Source organism: Sitophilus oryzae, unplaced genomic scaffold (assembly GCF_002938485.1).
Source record: "Sitophilus oryzae breed Bouriz unplaced genomic scaffold, Soryzae_2.0 scaffold_115_pilon_pilon, whole genome shotgun sequence".
Taxonomy (NCBI): Eukaryota; Metazoa; Arthropoda; class Insecta; order Coleoptera; family Curculionidae; genus Sitophilus; species Sitophilus oryzae.
Genome location: NW_022145793.1, coordinates 858560 through 875516, shown reverse-complemented (window position 1 = coordinate 875516; position 16957 = coordinate 858560). Strand labels below are relative to the sequence as shown.

The following is a 16957-nucleotide window of genomic DNA, read 5'->3' as shown; positions in this document are numbered from 1 at the left end:
TTTACGCAAGAATGTTTTGAATTAATTTTTTTAAATGGTTACTTACAAATATTCTATTTTTTAATTTTTCATTCAATAGTGAGATAGCAAATTCTATGAGTTTAATAGCACTAGAAGAAATGTTTAGGAAGTGGTTGGATTTGTGTCTCATTGGAGTGGTATTCTGAAACAAAAAAAAAATATAAATAATATAAGTAGATAGTACACAAAATATTTCGATTTTGATAAGGTAATTAAATCAAGAAAATTACCATTTTTATATAAGGCAAAGAAAATTAATATACAGGGTGAGTCTTAAATAAGTGCAAATATTTTCAAGGCTGGTAGATCTCGATAAAAGAAGCATATTTTCTCTTTACCGTTTTTCAAATAAATCTAAAATAATTTACTTTAAAAATTTAAAAAACCACCTACCTACGTTGCCATATTATTGTTGCGGACCGGTGTGGACTCGACCTAACCTAACTATATGGATGACCTTAACATCGCATTAAAGAAAAGACACCGTAATGATTCATTCGAAGATTCGAGAAGAATCGAGTTCCACTGGAATGGAGTAGTACATACGAGAACAATCGAAACCTTTTCTATGCACCTAACGATCTATGGACTATTCTAGAAATATTTAGCTGTAAGTATAAAAGCCGGCGGCTGTGGCCTAGAGGGGGCAGTTATAAATAGACGAGTGCAGTTGACGCGCTAAAAATTCAAAAATAAATTCATAGTTATAAATCGTTTGTAAATAGTTCTTTAAGTCTTTTATCGTTATTGTTTTTGTTAATTAGTGTTAAATAATAGAAATTTCTTCACCTGTTCTTGTTGGCCTACCGTTCATTCGTCCAAGAATCTACAGGGCAAACTCCAGCCAGCATCGTTATGGGACAGGAAGTGCGCCTACCCTGTGATCTGAAATTTGGTTGCCGACCGGGAGAAGAAGTTGCCGGAGAAGATTATGTCCACACATTACGTCAAAAAATGGACGACATCCATCAGCGAGTCCGCCTAAATATTCAAAAAGTGCTAGTGACCGAATGAAGGAACACTACGACATTCAAGCTGAGCATGGAGGATACCAACCAGGGAAGTTGGTGTGGCTATACAACCCGCAGAGACGTCGTGGGTTATCTCCGAAGCTACAATCCTCGTGGGAAGGGCCATACGAAGTCATGGATAGGATTAATGACGTCGTATACCGTATCAGAAAATTGCCAAAAGCAAAACCGAGGGTAGTCCATTTCAACCGTTTGAGCCCCTACCAAGGCGAAATAGAAGATCGTGCTGGGACAGTGAGAACCTGCAGCTTTAATCCCCCTGATTCGGAGATGTCCTTTGACGATTTCATGGCCCGATACAACAGCAGTGAGAAGGTTCGCTATGGTGTAACCAAAGAAGATGAACGAGACCTCTTTTCCGTGCCTCCTGATTATTCGCTCGCTCATTGTGTGGCCCGAGATTTGCGGATGTCCAGAGGAATCGCTGCGACGTTCAATGAGAAGTTTGGGCGTGTCGGAGAACTACGCCGACAGGATCCAGAGGTTGGAAGCGTCTTGAGGCTAACCGACAATGCACATGGTCAAGCAAGACACATCTTCTACCTGGTCACCAAGGAATGGTCCCCGAGTAAGCCGACTTATCTCAATCTATGGAAGACCCTGATTGAACTGAGAGAAGCCCTGCTAAACAACAACATTGCACGATTAGCCATTCCGAAGCTGGCGTGTGGACTCGATGGTTTGAGTTGGCGTACAATCCGGAACATGATTGAAGTCTTGTTCGGGATTGAAGATGGGAATGATTGAAGTATTACGGGAATCGGGATCCTTGTTTGCTGCTACAACCCAAAGCTGAGATCGGGAGAGAAAACTGTAGACTGCTATTTCTACCAGACTTCGCAATGTACCAGGGGCCAGCTTTGCAAATACCTTCATCCACCGTGTACATCTCGAGACGAGCATGTACCTAAGAAGGGGGCAGTGTTGCGGACCGGTGTGGACTCGACCTAACCTAACTATATGGCCCGCCCTCGGATGACCTTAACATCGCATTAAAGAAAAGACACCGTAATGATTCATTCGAAGATTCGAGAAGAATCGAGTTCCACTGGAATGGAGTAGTACATACGAGAACAATCGAAACCTTCTCTATGCACCTAACGATCTATGGACTATTCTAGAAATCTTTAGCTGTAGGTATAAAAGCCGGCGGCTGTGGCCTAGAGGGGGCAGTTATAAATAGACGAGTGCAGTTGACGCGCTAAAAATTCAAAAATAAATTCTTAGTTATAAATCGTTTGTAAATAGTTCTTTAAGGGATTATCGTTATTGTTTTTGTTAATTAGTGTTAAATAAATAGTGTTTAAATAAATTGTGACTTTCTATCCACACGGAACCGACGAAAAACGTAACATTATTAACAAATTATATCTTTTAACTAAAAACTAATAAAATATCCAAAATTCTTTACAATAAATTTCAAATTTTCAATTTTTTGCAAAAAAACCTCATAATTGTGTTTCTGGAGTCGAAATATACTACCCCTAACAATATTTGCAGTTATATAAATAAAAATATGATGATTTGGGTAAATATTTTAATTTAAAGAATATGTTAATTACGAGGCATGTTTTTTAAGTAAGTACCGTTTTGGAATTAAAAAAAAACGTGCAAAGATATCGCAATAATTTTATTTTTACATGAAAGCCTGTACCTTAATCTGCTTTTCTACATAATTTCCGTGAATATTGAGGCACTTGTCATAACGTGGCACCAGTTTTTCAATACCCTCCTCATAAAATTCTGCCGCCTGACTGGTTAACCACTGTATCACAACTGTTTTGACTTCGTTATCGTCTTGAAGACGCTGACCGCCCAGGTGTTTCTTCAGGTGCAGGAATAAATAGTAGTCACTGGGCGCCAGATCAGGGCTGTATGGAGGATGATCTAGAGTTTCCCATTTAAAAGATTTGATGAGATCTTTGGTCCGATTAGCCACATGTGGACGGGCATTGTCATGCAGCAAAACAATACCCTTACTCAACTTGCCACGTCTTTTGTTTTGGATTGCACGGCGCAGATTGTTCAATGTCTCACAATAAGATGCTGCATTGATTGTCTCATTACGAGGCAGAAACTCCACTAGCAATACTCCTTTTCTGTCCCAAAAACTGTGCACATGATTTTCCGGGCAGAAATTGTTTGCTTAAACTTCACTGTTTTGGGTGATGATGAATGTCGCCATTCCATGGACTGTTGTTTCGATTCTGGTGTGACGTAGGCCACCCATGTTTCGTCACCAGTAACAATTTTGTCTAAAAATCTTCACCTTCATTGTGGTACTGCTCAAGGAAAGTCAATGCACTGCCTAGACGTTGGGTTTGTGCAAATCCGTCAACATTTTCGGAACCCAACGTGAACACAATTTCCGGTAATTCAAGTTCTCGGTCACAATGCGATACAAAACACTACGAGAACATTGATAAAAAGTAGTCGCACAATGATGAAATTGTAAAGCGTCTGTTTTCTTTTCTTTTCGTCCACTTTCTGCACCAAATCTTCATTAACGACCGAAGGACGCCCACCCGTTCTTCATCATGCACATTTGTGCGGCCATCTTTAAATGCTCTCACCCATTTCCTGACCATTCCATTACTCATAATGTTTTGTCCGTAAACTTCACAGATCTCACGATGAATATCGATCGGTTTTACGCCTTTAGCACTAAGAAATCGTATGACAGCCCGTACTTCACAATCGGCGGGGCTCACGATTGTCGGAGGCATCTTAAACACTCAATAAACAACGTATACAATGAAGAATCAGACTGTACTGACGTCTGTGCATAGACAAGAGATGTAGGTAACCAGCGCGCATGCGCGGAACGCCGACCGTAGCGCTGCGGCGGCGGAATCGCAAAACGGTACTTACTTAAAAAAACATGCCTTGTACATTATACAGGGTGCCCCAGTTCAAACGAAACAAGGCAATTTAAAGGCATTTCTGGTGTGTAAAGGACAAAACGGTGAAACATGTCAACTTTATTTTCGAACGGGAAATAATGAATAATACACAAAACGTAGTAACCTGCTTTGAAACAATTGTGGCGATTTACTGTTCCGTAGATGAAAAATATACATTCATCCGAAAAGCACATGTTGAAAAGAAGACGTGTACTAGCCGATAACAAAAAAATAATATATACAAAAATATAAACAAGTTTTTGGTAGGTAAAAAATTGTTTTTATTAATATCTTATCATCTTTTGAGGCAGTAATGCTAAATCTTTTTCATCTTGTCATTCAGTTTGGAAGTATTCTTAATATTTTGTACGGCTTACTGTGCTTAGTATTATCGTCAGAGTATTTAGTATTATTGTGAATTGACGTGATGGTTTATTCTACTGCAGATAAAGTTGAGATAATTGAAACTTTCTTTATTCATGACAGATGTGGCAATAAAACGGCACACACAGTTATTTAATTACCCACATCCAGATAAACATGTCAATAGAAAGTACGTGCTGGAATTAGTAGCTAAATTTAGAGAAACTGGAAGTGTTCTTACAAAGAAGCGAGAAGTTCCACCTGGTGTAGTTAACAATGAGGCAATGCAAATAGTAGTTCTGGGGCAAATCCATGCAGAACCAAGAATGAGTGTTAGACAATTGGCAACAGCCACAGGAATAAGTAAGAGTAGTGTTCACAGGAAACTAAAGTTCCACAAATTCCATCCTAACAAACTTCATCTGGTTCAAGAATTGAACGAAGATGATTACGACAAACGATTACAATTCTGTGAAGAATTAAGTGAAATGCTCATTGCTACTCCACGTCTTCTTTTCAACATGTGCTTTTCGGATGAATGTACATTTTTAATCAATGGAACGGTAAATCGCCAAAATTGTCTCTACTGGTCTGATACCAATCCTAGAGAATTCCTTGAGGTTCATACTCAGTACCTGGAAAAAAATAATGTGTGGGCTGCAATCTTTGGCGACTGTCTAGTTGGCCCGTTCTTTCTGGATGGAAATCTAAATGGAAATATGTATATGGAACTTTTAGAAAATGCCATAAATCCCAGCATTACACAAATAATTGAGAATGAAGATCACTATGACGAAAATCAACTTGTGTTTCAACAAGATGGAGCTCCTCCACACTATACTGTGCCTGTGCGGCAGTATCTTGATGAAATATTTCCCGGTCGGTGAATTGGAAGAAAGGGACCCTTTCTTGAATGGCCAGATATGTCACCGGATTTGTTAACCTTTCAAATGATGTGCTACTCGACCCCGCATTAGATTTAAAATATTAAGGGTGGATGTCACCCCCGCGTGGGATTTGAATTAGGGGCTTCAAAAATAGTCGCATCTTATTTCCCCTTCGAAAATAAAGTTGACGTGTTTCACCGTTTTGTCCTTTTCACACCAGAAATGCCTTTAAATTGCCTTGTTTAGTTTGAACTGGAAACCCTGTATATTTTTGCTTTCGAGTTACCTGTATGCATCTAAGTATATTTCTGACATCTGTCAAACTCCACAACGATATGTGCGCCATCTGGAATCCGCTCTCATCGTTGATGTAGGTGTATCCGTTGATTTGGTTGACTTCGTCGTCCATCAATGCCTCTGTTACCAGACTGTGCACTTTGATCATGTGTGCGGAGGTGTATTTGTGAGGATCAAATTTTCCCGCACAACTGAACAGTACCTAAAACCACAGAAGACAAAGATGATATCAATTAGACATATAATTCGTCAAAAAAATATTAAAACAAGTTCCTATAAACATGGGCATAGTTTTAAAGATACAAGATGTTGAAACTTTAAAAAAAAATAATTATCTTAAATGCCATTATTTTCTTTGAATTTGCGTTCATTTTAACCCATAAATTCCAAAGGTTAGTTTTTTTGGCTCACCCTAGTGTTCAGTATTTAAGACACTCGAAGAAATTTCTCAGGGCTTAAGAAAAAAATCAAAGATTTTCCTTGATTTAAGAAAAAACAATCTTCAGATGAAGAGCTGAGAAACAACGGCGAATGCAGATTCTGTGGGGAAAATGGGGGACCAGAACACCTCATCACTGAGTACGCCGAGACGACAACCCTTCGTGTCATAAACTTTGGTACGACTGATATTGGAGATGCAGAACTAAGCTCTGTAAAACTGTCTCAGATACTGGCTTTTATCAAAGCCCTGAGACTGTATGATGAGTTATAACTCAAGAAAGGGGGACACAGTAGATCTATAGGATTGCGGTGATTCTATATCTACAAGATTAATTTTAACTCACCAATCTGCCATTATCTCTTTCCAACAAAGGAACGAGATATCCTGCGTTGATGATTTCTGCCATGTCTTTGTCGTCGCAGTCTAAATTTTTGAACCATTGCGGGTACAGCTGCCTGATGATGAGGTACCTTTCCAACATCTCGCAGGCGAGAGGTACGCTAAATTTCTTGGTACGCAGAAATCGTAACAGAAATGGAGCATCTGCAAGTTGGATAACCAAAAAAACGTATTAAAACATTGACCTAGTAAATATAATAACACGTTATTTTTCTTAAAAAGCAATAAATACGAATCAAATATGAATTAAAAAAATATTAAAGATTAATTTATTAGTATTTATTATATTTTCTGTTTTTAAGAGTTATATTATGGTTGGTTGGTTGGTTAAATTGGTGAATATGACCGCTTGTCAAACTTCAATTAGCAGAATTGCCGTTTTGATAACACCCAGTCTGAAACCCGATCCCTAGGGATGGTACATTTGGATTGAGTAGAGGGAGATGGCCGATTCTACGCCAGGATCAAGGATCAGGCGCACTGCGCCTGCGCGTAAATCAGCTAGGAACATGTAAAATATAAATACGCTAATAAACAAGAATAAACAGGTTTGAACCGCTTTGAACAGCTTTAAAATAGAAATAAACAGGTATGAACAAAAAATGAACAGGTCTGTTGTTTTAAGCTAAAAAGCGGTTCAAAGCTGATCAAAAGCTGTTCAAACCTGTTTATTAGCGTATTTTACATGTTCCTAGCTGATTTACGCGCATGCGCAGTGCGCCTGATCCTTGATCCTGGCGTAGAATCGGCCATCTCCCTCTACTGCATTGTTAAGTATTTTTAATCCAGGGCCAGTCAACTGAGATATACGACCTTGAACGATCTGTTTTTGGGGTAGTAATTTCCTGGGGCGCTAGATGGCGTATTTTTATTTTAGTTTTTATAGTTGCCTAAAAATCGCGTACAAAATTGTTTTTGTAGTTGCCTAAATAGGCCTATTAATTATGTTCTGTCATTGTTCTGTATGGCTGTGTTTTTTTTCAATCTTCATTTTACAATCGTGATTTTGTATTTTTCATTTTTTTTGAACTTTGTTTTGTGTTTGATTTTTAAGATCTTTATTAAAGGTCTTTGATTTATCTAACAATTTTATTTAATAATCCGAGAAAGTGAGGTGAGGTAACCTAACCAAGTCCAAATATTCGTGAATTTTATTTTTTAACAAAGTAATATTTACTGTAATTTAATGTAATGGACTTAGTCACTTTCTCTTGTATTCCAACGATATTTGTTATGTGTTCTTAAATCTGGTATTATAGTAAATATTATACTTTTTAATCTGTTGTTTTATTTGTTTGTAAAATGCTTCGTGGTATAATTTTCTGTAAATTAAAATAAACTATTTATTGTAGGTTTTTATGCACATAAAATGATATAAGCAAACCATTTAACACTTTACAATAGTTTATACTGTTGCGGACCCGTGTGGACTCGACCTAACCTAACTATATGTTCCGCCCTCAGATGAACTTAACATCGCATTAAAGAATAGACACCGTAATGATTCATTCGTTCGTGAAGAATCGAGTCCCACTGGAATGGACTAGTACATACGAGAACATTCGAAAACCTTCTCTATGCACCTAACGATCTATGGACTATTCTAGATTTCTTTTGCTGTAGGTATAAAAGCCGGCGGCTGTGGCCTAGAGAGGGCAGTTATAGAGAGTGCAATTGACGCGCTAAAATTCAAAATAAATTCTTAGTTATAAATCGTTTGTAAATAGTTCTATAAGTCTTTTATCGTTATTGTTTTTTTTGTTAATTAGTGTTAAATAAATAGTGTTTAAATAAATTGTGACTTTCTATCCACACGGAACCGACGAAAAACGTAACAATACCTTTATATGTAAATCCTTGTTTTTTACCATTTGACTTGTTTGCCAACTTGGGACCAATCAGATGACTACACATTATTTTGTAGAAATCTGATTGGCTCTAACTGGCGAACAAGTCAATACGTCTTGCTTAAAAATAAATTGCATCTATTTAAATTAGCCGCCACCTTTGTTACTTTCCTGTGTGGCTAGATGGCGCCACTTCAATATACAGATTATAGATTTCTTTACAAATTTGAAACCGTTTTGAAACTAAAAAATGCATGGGAGTTAGAGTTCTTCTTTAGTGTGTTCTGTGTTTTAATCATTTGGTGACATTGAGGAAACGGAGAACTTTCGTTATGCTCTTCCCGGCAACATCTTCAAGTGAAACGATTCCGATTGCAAGCTTATAGGCATCTAAAGTGGATGGGATTGACGGAAGAAAACAAGTGCAAATTTTGTCAATCTGGAGAAGAAACTACAGAACACATTTTATGTTCGTGCGACAGATTGGCACACGTGCAGTTCTTTGTCCTAGACAATAATAGGCCTTTGACAACTCTTATGGAGGGTTCACTTATCTACTTGGAGAAGTAGATAGACTTTTTGAAACGGCTAGAACTGGAGAATGTAATTTAAGGATCGGAAGATGACCATAATAGATCTGAATAATATAATCCTTGAAATGTATGTTCACAGAAACGTAGAAAATCATTTGATAGCGTGTAAACAACTTGTTAATATTGAATCAGGAAGTTTGTTAAAAACTTAAAATACAAAGTCAACATACCCATTATTTTAGTGCACTAGCTTTTTAAAAACATGCAGGACAAAAAGCAAAACAAGTCTTTATTTGTTGATATAAGTACTATAAAAAATGATTTATTTCTTTGTGTAGTTGAAAATTGAAAATACTGAAATAGTTCAAAAAATATATTATAAAGTTCTTTTTTTAGCTTTAAGAACAAATAGACGGTGTAGAAAATAAAGTAATTAATTGATATAACTAGTAACTGTCTGGTATAATGATTTACATATTAGTCCATTTACTACATCTAAATAAATTCCGGTTAGTTCATTACTTAGTTTTCAGCAGATACGTCTGTTAAAAACCGAGTTAGGCAACGACAGGTCGACTTTTATTGGAGACATCGACACCTCGACAATACTTCGACTATGAAGTAAATGTCGACAATGTCGAGAAGGTTACAGGCGCAGGTTTGAAGTTATGATGTCCTGATTGATTAGAGATTGATTCATTTTCTCTTTGTTCAGTTAATTGCAGTACATTAAACTACTTGAGGTTTATAATTATGAGTTACTAAAAATGTTGAAATGTATCAGTAGTGCTACTTAAGCTGTTGCATTTTTGTTAAAATAAGCCCAAATATTTTTTCAGGTATATTTGCAACATTTTTTTAAAAAATATTTATTATATATTAGATGCTCCACCAATATAAAATTTCTCACATTCACTGGTATTTTGTATGTAACATTTTATGTTTGTTGTTCAGTGTTCAAAATGTGAGTCAAAATAGATGTGTATGTTTTTTAAATTTAATTTGAAACATCCTGTATATTATATTCGTTAATTGGCATATTGCTGTGGAATAGTTTAAAATACAGTAAAAAACAAATAAAATAAAATAAATGTAATGTATCTCTGTTGCATATTATTCTCTTAAGAAATCAGTGTATAGCACTCGTACTAAATAAGGCATATATTACAAATTATTCTATTGGTACATAAACGTATAATGTTTCTTATTAAACAAAAAAAAAATACAATTCGAATGTATAGTCCACTTCCTATTTGGAACGGTGAATCATATTTTATGTTTTTACTATAATTACCGTCTGCTTGCACGCGGATTCTCTGAACTAAATATCAACGATTCCATAAAAAAAAACTAAATTGTTTTATAAAGAGAAAGTTCCCAAGAAATCGACAATTTAAATGATTTGTAGAACTTGTAAAGTCAGTCTGGCGAAAGAATATTTGATTTCGACAGATATAACATCCGAAAAACGACAGAAAATACGATTTACTTGAATTAAAATGACAGAAAACTGACATTGTCATATATCTTCTCGCCGGACAAACCTTATTTACTATTCTGTATATTTTTTCAGATTTACACTTTGTTTACTGCTAGTATACCGGCTGTAGACATCAGAAACTATAGACCAATGAGTCTATTAACAGTAACATTTACAAAAATAATAAACAGCAGAATGTTGCACAATCACGAGAACAAGCAGGCTTTAGAAGAGGCTTCAGCACGATTGATCACATACATACACTAAGTGAAACTATCAGTCAAACAAAAGAATACGAACTTCCACTAGCCATAGATTTTATAGACAAAGCAAGCAAGAAGCCAAAGCAAGACTAATGATATATAAAACAACCCCAGAAGGGTGACAAAGGAGTATGACAGGGAGACGCGATATCCCCAAAGCTGTTTACAGCAACACTAGAAGAAATCTTCCGTCAACTGGACTGGACTAACAAAGGATTAAATTTAACGAAGGCGTCCATTCTTCTCAAAGAGACGACCTGGTTTAAATTAAAAAGAAGTAGAAAAAAGACTCAAAGTCTCGGTCTCAACGTTAATATTACTAACGATATTACGTTAAACAGTGACACGTGTTTCGCTCATACGAGCATCATCAGACCTAACAAGGGAGAGCCCAAATAAATAACAAATAATAAAAAGGTCGTCGTAACTTACAAATACAATTATTAAAGTCAATCCACACACACGTTCACATTTTACATATTAAATCAACCATCTAAGATTCGCTGATGACATAGTTCTAATTGCTAATAGTCCTGAAGAACTACTAGCCTTGTGTATGAATTTTTAAAGTATCTCAACCTAAGACGTTTATGGATGTAAAGAACCAGATGGCGGGGCGTATTTCACAGTCTTTTACTACAGAAAAATATTTTTTGTTACTCTGAATTTTGAAGCGACCAATAAAAACAGAGAAAATAAAAATCGATAATTTTCGGACTGTGCCAATTGGTTACTAATCGACCAGATACTTTTTGTCTATTAGATATCCTATAAAAGCTGGTAATTATACAATTCGACCATTGTAAATACCCGACAAACTTCGCAAGGGCGACGAGGCCGATGCTTTTCACTGATAAGAAAAAAAAATGTTTGTTTAGATAATTTTCGAGATATTTTTTCTTTCTGAATACACATTTTTAAAGTATTTTATATTCTTTGTCCGCTTGATCTATTATACTGGTTGCACGTATCGAGGTTCGGTTTCTTCTTGTTTTAAAAAATGTTCTTATTTCTTTGTAGTTGTAGTGGTTGTAGTGTAAAATTAGATTAATTTTATTAAGTTTAATTATAATGTTTAGTGTAGAATACCAGAAATAGTTTAGTAGTGTTTTTATAGTTTATTATTTTGCAGTTAAGTAGTAGGTGAAAGGATAATTTGGTTATTTTTTCTTTTTGTTTGATTAATTAGTAAGTTTGATAATTGTTTCAGTGTAGAAGTGGTTGAAGTAGTGAAGAAGTAGTTGTGTAGTGTTTTTATAAGAGATTATATTAGTTTATTTTGTAGATGAGTAGTAGGTGAAGGTATTTTTTCTTTTTGTTTTTCTTCTAATTGTAGTAATTCTATTAAGTATTGTGATAGATACACTATATTTTCCTTCAACTTCGTTGAAAAGTGCGTTATCATATAATTTTGGTTTTCTGGTAGTAGAATATACGAAAAAAAAATCTGATCAAATTTATTTTAAATTAAATTAATCGAGTTTTATTAATCAAATTAATCTAGTCCAATAATTGTAAATACCCGGGCGGCCGCCCGGGGCGCCGAACGTGAAGGGCGCCACGCCAGCACCTAAATTTTTAAAAAAAAATTGTTAGTGGTATTTTACTTATAACTGAAAAGCTATCAACTTTTTGTAAATAACCCTTCTTTCTATAATTCTTGTTTTTATGAATTTTCTCTAAACGAACTGTTTTGGGTCAAGAGCCAGCAAAAGTGACAGTTTTAGACTGACCGCTAAAAATTGCACTTTGTCTACTACCCACACCCTTTATTTGTTAATGGCTGATCTGCCCTAAAATTATATGAGACAAATATTCATTCGTAAGAAGCTAATTCGCCCGGTCTCAATATTTCCCTTCCGCTGGTCCTGTACAAGATACAAGAACTCCTACAGAGACAAACTTAAAACTAACAGATCGACTAAATCTCAAAAAAGTAGAAGAAAAAGAATCAAATGAAAAAACAAACAGTAGTCTCACCAGTTCTGCATCTTTTAATATTAGGATGTTTGTTGATCCACTCTCTCATCTGAGTCAAAGATTGTTCCCTGATATTGTCATCTTCTCGAAGTTCTTCCAAAGCCTTTTTCTTTTCTTCTGTTGGTAAATTACAAATATACTCTTCTTGTTGCAAATGTCCGCCCAGTCCCATCTTGTTTGGAGTTAATTTTCTTATTCTAACTGAAAATAAAGAAAAATTTAAGCAATTTAAAAAAAATAGAGGAGCAAATCAATAAGTGACCGAAATAATATTAAAATCGTTGGTTTCTCATAATCTATACTATCTATACCAATATATAAAATCCTTAAGTGACTGACTCACTGATTAATCACGATCCTGCTCAAACCACTCAACGTAAGAAGCTCAATTTTGACAGACAGATTGATTCTAGGGTGTAGAGGTCCGATAAGAAGGGATTTTTCGAAATTCCAGTTCGAAGAGGGTAAAACCACCCCTCAAATATTACAATATTTTTCAACTAATGATTAAATGTTTTATGAACATCTTCTAAAATTATAACTATGTACCTTTAAAAAATTTCGTTATAGCCGAAATATAAACCGGTCATAAAACTATGCTCGCTACCGTAGTTAAACTCATCTAAATTTTTTTTAACAGGAATAATAAATTATAATGCCAGTTAGACCTTTGGAAGATATCAAAATAATTTACCTTTTTATTTTTTTATTTGGAATTTCCACAAATTACACTTTCTAACGCTTTTAGAATAATTATATACTAATTTTTTCGTTTTCTCGCCATTTAAACACGTTTATTTGTAGGTATTCGTTATTTACGAGTTCTCTGGCGGAGCCAAGAACTATAGAAAATGTAGAACTTACAGAAATATTAAAAAAAATAAAAAAATACCAATTATTCAAAGTTGTAGACATAGAACTGCAAAATAAAATGCAATTATTTAAAGAAAAAATAAAAAAGTGAATAAAATAAGTACAGAATATTGTGTTATGTTTTTACTTACACATTATCACGACCGATATGTGGGGCACAAAATCATTTTGCAATGGTACTAGTATTGTCGCCGGTAGTAGTACCAAAACAAAAAGAACGCTTGCAAAAACGGAATAATCGTCTCTACGTGCTAATGACTGTCCCGGCTTTATTCAAACTATAATTTAATGTGTAATTACTTTTTCTATTTTAGTTGTGTGCGGTTTCGACCGCTCGGGAATCGCGGCATTGTTAATATATGCACACAGATTTTTTCAACAGTCATTTATTTTGTCGACATTATATTTAGCCACTGAATAATAATCGTTTGGCATCGAAGAACTGACGATACAGTGATAGAAATAATAGAAAATGATAATGAAATTAGTGAAAGTGAAAAAAAATGTAGTTCAAGGATTTGATTAAAATTTCAGAAAAAAATAAGAAAAATTGGAAAAAATTCTTGAAAAAATCTTTTTTTTTGCCACTGGAAGAAAATAAAAAGTGCTGATGTGATTTTTCATTTAATCGACTCGTTTGAAAGTTATTGAAGGTGTAGCAGATTTAGTCAATAAAAAAATATTATCTAAAAAGTTATAACGGGTGCGTCTCAAAAGTGGCTCACCCCTATAACTTTTTTATTTTATCAGATAAAAAATCGAGTTTTTAGCCATTATTTCGTGATAAAATATAAAAAATTGTGGAAGTTATCATATACGATTTGAAGCTGAACTTTTACCTTTAATAACTTTCAAAGGCGCAGATTAAATGAAAATTCATATCAGACCTTTTTTAAGACCATTCAATTTCCTACAGGAATATGTTTTGATTTTTACAATACGCTCATTTGTTAGAACGCAATAAAATTTCCAAAAAAAATTCCCCGTGTTATTAATGCTCTTAATGTTAATATTAAGATCTCAAACTTTACCAGAATTTATTTTCATCATCGTGAACGATATTTTCACGGTAATTAAAAGAAATTTTTTTTGGTGCACCCTAGCAGGCATACATAACTAACATCTACTATCTACACTACATATATACATCTAAGATGCTTGAGCAATACATTTATTTAATGAATAGGTTGGATGGGTATGGTATTCGAGGAAGGGCTTTAGAAGTGATGAAGTCATACTTGTGTGGGCGAACACAGCAGGTTATTGACTTTGATTTGAATGGCAGAAAAATAGTTTCTAACAAGGTAATCATTGAAAAGGGGGTACCGCAAGGTTCAATATTGGGTCCACTTCTTTATATACTGTATACAAATGAGGTGCCCCACATTATTCAGGAACAAACATATGCTGATGATACGACTGTGCTTTTCAGTGCAAGTGATGTCCTTTCACTCTCAACCAGAGTCCCATTGGCTGTGTCCGATTTGTCGAAGTATTTTCACTCTATTGGACTATCTCTCAATATATCCAAGACACAGTGTATGTTATTTAGCAATCGATACTCAATTTTTTTACCTTTATCCTCCAGCACGAGCAACAGGAAATATGTTCAGTAAATAGCGTTTCATTTCTTGGTTTAACGATCGATAGACGTTTGGATTGGCTTCACCATATTGAAGTACTGGCATCTAAAACTTCTCAGTTCTGCTATACGCTGAGAGTAATATCGGGGTCCGTGGGGATCGATGCTGCTATGTCAGCTTACTATGCTTTTATCTATTCCAGATTTAAGTATGGTATTATTTTTGGGGAAACTCCACGGAGGTGGAAGGAATATTACGAATACAGAAAAAATGCTTACGTAGTATCTTCGGATTGAGTCAGCAAGAAAGCTGCAGGGAGATTTTTGTTGAACATAACGTTCTTACAGTTGTTTCCATGTATATTTTGGAGGCTGTGGTGTTTGTCCTGGAAAACTGGAATTTATTTGGACACCGTAGGCTCGAACATGAATATGATACTAGACACAGATTACAGCTGGTTTCGGATAAATATAATTTCAGCTATCTTCAAAAAAATATAGATTACTCTCTAATAAAAATATTCAATTCCCTTCCGGAAAATTTTACCTTGTCTATGCCTAAAAACAAAGTTAAAAAATGCTTAAACGTCTTTTTGTGCAGAGGAGCTTTTTATTCCCTCGCCGAATTTCTAAACAGTGATAAGAGCGCCCTGTGTCATATTTAACCATCGATTGTATATTGTTGTAAAAACATCCACACCCGTATGTTTTTACTTTTGTTTTGTATCATTTGATCTAAATTTGTTATTTATTGTAAGTATAATTTTGTGTTGTTATCTGTCTATACATACATAGATTTAATTCATTATTAGTATTATTTTCATAAAATATTTAATTTTAATATTACTATTTATTTTTGTTCATATAGTTCATTTTTTGTTGAAATATGCCGTTATTTTCTTTTAAAAATTTTTACTGACATTGTTTCCATACCCTTTTTTGGGTTTCTTTTTGTATTCTACAATAAGGAAATAAATAAAGCATTATATATCTATCTATCTATTCAGAGTGTTATTTTCTATCGAATAAAGTAACGAAAATTTGACTCGAAATACCAAGTGTGTGGTATCAAATTATTCGTAAAAAATGCTTTTTCCAAATATGCTAATGAGCCACAACCGTTCCATTTGAAAAAATTGATATATGATTAAAAATACGATTTGGGCATTTTTTAACCAGCCAGGACAAGACACTAAAACATTAGACGATCAAATCTATTTTTCCAAGGCTCCTTAAGAATTAGTGTTTTTAATGAAGCCATGGCACTCTAGATTGAAATTTAAAATACGATTTTTTATTAAGCGAGGATGTCAAAAGTTGACATATCATATGTCATTGTATTCAGAATGTCATTTTCTATCGAATAAAGTAAAAAAATACCGAGAGCGCGATTTAAAAATCAAAAGGTGTAATATACAGTGGAATGGTATGCAATAATACAGTGGAATCGTCATGGACGCAAGCAGTGAGATTTTTAGGAATATTTTTTTATTTTTCTCTGAAACGGTATAGAAATTTGAAAATGAACTGGTATAGGAGTTTTAATACGATAACTGCAAGACCAAAAGTACCAACCTAAAGTGTATTGAACTTTCAAAATATCTTTTATCTGCCATTGCACTGATATCTTGGTGGAACGAGACTATGTACACAGTGTGGAGTTATTTATAAAAGTGCACATTTATTCGACGGCACGACAAACGTACGGTACTATAAATAATCGCAAGATGTAGGTCAAGTGGCGGTACCAAGGCATCGAAGTCGACCGCCAAAGAAAACGAAGAAAGCATTTTACTTTCTTCAATTTCGTGATGGTCACTTTCTCGCCAAGACGCGACAACACTCGAGTCCACTCGAAACTTTGCGAAATGCTGAATATAAAAGGCGATCAGTGTTTATTTATGAAATTAATTTAACGGATAATATGGAATGGCTAGAAATAGAAATAGAACATACAGGGTGGTCCGAACTGTATTCCGGAAACTTCGGCAGCAAATTCTGCAGATAAAAATATGTATAAAAGTTCTTGTAAATGTATGTTCTAAAACGCTTAGTT

General features: G+C 34.8%; 1 protein-coding gene across 3 annotated transcripts in view; it reads right to left on the bottom strand.

Annotated features, from left to right (window-relative positions):
• LOC115887467 (clavesin-2-like) overlaps positions 1-16957 on the bottom strand; it is a 33179-nt gene that overhangs the window by 1473 nt on the left and 14749 nt on the right. Inside the window, exons 1-5 of one of the 3 annotated variants that reach the window (XM_030906914.1) lie at positions 13451-13601; positions 12447-12647; positions 6288-6487; positions 5492-5704; positions 47-163 (exon numbers count right to left, since the gene is read on the bottom strand). In XM_030906914.1, the coding sequence (XP_030762774.1) occupies positions 47-163; positions 5492-5704; positions 6288-6487; positions 12447-12647; positions 13451-13454 (735 nt within the window). In that variant the 5' untranslated portion in view covers positions 13455-13601. Of the gene's footprint in view, positions 1-46; positions 164-5491; positions 5705-6287; positions 6488-12446; positions 12648-13450; positions 13602-16957 lie in introns of those variants that run through there. The other 2 variants (XM_030906920.1, XM_030906928.1) reach the window with 2 other exon arrangements.